This window comes from Ananas comosus, unplaced genomic scaffold (genome assembly GCF_001540865.1).
Source record: "Ananas comosus cultivar F153 unplaced genomic scaffold, ASM154086v1, whole genome shotgun sequence".
Classification (NCBI taxonomy): domain Eukaryota; kingdom Viridiplantae; phylum Streptophyta; class Magnoliopsida; order Poales; family Bromeliaceae; genus Ananas; species Ananas comosus.
Window position 1 is genome coordinate 18,616 of NW_017893324.1, and position 2,022 is coordinate 20,637.

General features: G+C 54.3%; 1 protein-coding gene across 1 annotated transcript; it reads right to left on the reverse strand.

Annotated features, from left to right (window-relative positions):
* Positions 1-562: 562 nt before the first annotated feature.
* Positions 563-1,815, reverse strand: LOC109705583 (histone-lysine N-methyltransferase 2B-like). The gene is made up of 2 exons (XM_020226325.1): positions 1,812-1,815; positions 563-1,257 (listed from the first exon to the last, which is right to left on the reverse strand). The coding sequence occupies exons 1-2, from the start codon at positions 1,813-1,815 to the stop codon at positions 563-565; spliced, it is 699 nt and encodes a 232-aa protein (XP_020081914.1).
* Between the last annotated feature and the right edge of the window lie 207 nt (positions 1,816-2,022).

Below are 2,022 nucleotides of genomic sequence, written 5' to 3' on the forward strand. Positions count from 1 at the left end.
TCGCTGTCGAAAGATATGTCTCGGGCATTCCGTCAAACAATTGGTGGACGTGAACAGATGAGGTCGTCGGGCTTCAACTCGTCGGAGCCGTTGATGATGACCATGAACAGCGTGTCGCTCTGCACCTCTACACTGCTCGATGGCTGCCGGTTCCAAGGAAGTTGACGTGGATGATCTCTGCGGCGAGCCCCGCGAGCTAGGAAGTCGTGTGCGACTTTGTAGATGCTGACGTAGACCTTCTGGGCGACGAGCACGAAGTCGCAGTGCTCGTTTGCTCAGCCCATAACTCAGCTTCTTCAGCCTCGTCGTGATCTTGTCAAAGTAGACCGACTCTTGCCGCCCGTCTCGTTTCGTTTGGGAATTTCGTCGAACAGGTGGAGGGGGTGGAGATATGTAGATGGAGACGCGGCGGAGCTCGGTGGAGACGCGGCGGAGATGCGACGGCTTCGGTGGAGACGCGGCGGAGATGCGGCGGCTTCGGTGGAGACGCGGAGGCGCTCAGCGGAGCTTGGTGGAGACGCGGCGGCGCTCAGCGGAGCTCGGTGGAGCTTGGCGGAGGCACTCAGCGGAGCTCGGTGGAGACGCAGGGGCGCTCAGCGGAGCTCGGTGGAGACGCGGCGGCGCTCAGTGGAGCTCGATGGAGCTCGGCGGAGGTGTTGACGAACTTGGCGTCGCGGCCCGCCGAGTAGGTCGCAGGCGAGGGCGATCTCGAACCTGGCGGTGACGGCGAATCCGGCGACGGCGCCGGCGATGGGCTTGCGGCACGCAGCCATGGCGGCGACAGCGTCGGCGGCGGGGTCTTTAACGTCGCCCTTGAAGACATTCTCGTCGGCGGTGAGGTCGACGCCGGAGCAGAAGGCGCGGCTGTGCCCGGCGAGGACCACGGCGGATCCATAGGGTCGCCGCTCCACTTGAGCATTTCGTCGAGCACCTTGTCGGAGGCGAGCTCGCCCGTGGCGTTGTAGCAGTTTTGCTTCAGGGTCTCCTTGTGGTTGGAGAGGATGGCGTTGTGAAGCTTCGCCCGGATCCCGTGGGTGACCGAAACCCTGGTGCGGTCGACGGAGGTCCCTGCGGCGAAGCGCGGGGAGAGGGCGTGGTTCGCGGCGTTGGAGTCGTCGAGGGCATCGAGCTGCGTCTTGATGGAGTGGGCAGTGCGGAGGATCGCGGCGAAGCTCGGTGGAGCTCGGCAGAGGCGCTCGGCATCTCTGGCGTGGAGGAGGGAGAAGACGAGGTGCGCGTCGAGGAGGCGGAGGGTGGCTGACCATGCGGTGGAGATGGGACGCGCACAATCGGCGAGGCGGGTGACGCAGAGGGGGTCGAGCAGAGAGAGAGAGAGAGAGATCTGAGATCTTTTACTTCTCTTTTCTCTTTTTTTTTTCTTTTTTTTTTCTTTTTTTTTTTTAGGAGGGAGAGAGATAGAGAGATCTGAGATCTTTGTCATTGATTGATGCTATATCAATGGAAAAACTACCTTTTTTTTTCTTCTTTCGTGAACAGGGGAATAGTATGGGTTTTTTTTTATTAGGAATAGGTTTGAGAGTTCAAAAACTGTGTCCTCTTTTTCTTTTCTCATTGAGAGATATTTATGGGACTAGTCTAACTACCCGGGAGAACGTGCGTATGGACGTGCGTATGGTGAGGTTTGTGGGAAGTTACGATGTAGGATCATGGGATCATAGGTATTAAATTGCATATTAGTCCTTCCCATTTGTTTATATTATACCTTAGTTAAAATAACAGAATATTATATGTTTGAAGGAGCATCTTGCAAATATATGAAAGGGAAATGACTAATTTGCTATTTGTAATACCCATTCATGCCTACAAGAACATCCCACTTTTTGTAATCTATGCACCTGGTGCATGGATTAACCTATGCACCAGGTTCAACATTTGAACTCAAATTTCTCCATGCACCTAGTGCATGGATCATCTCATACACCATTATTCAAATTTTCTCTCATTCTACCTTTTTTCTTTGTCCTTTTTTTTTTTTTTTTTTTTCAAGCAGAAGACGGCATA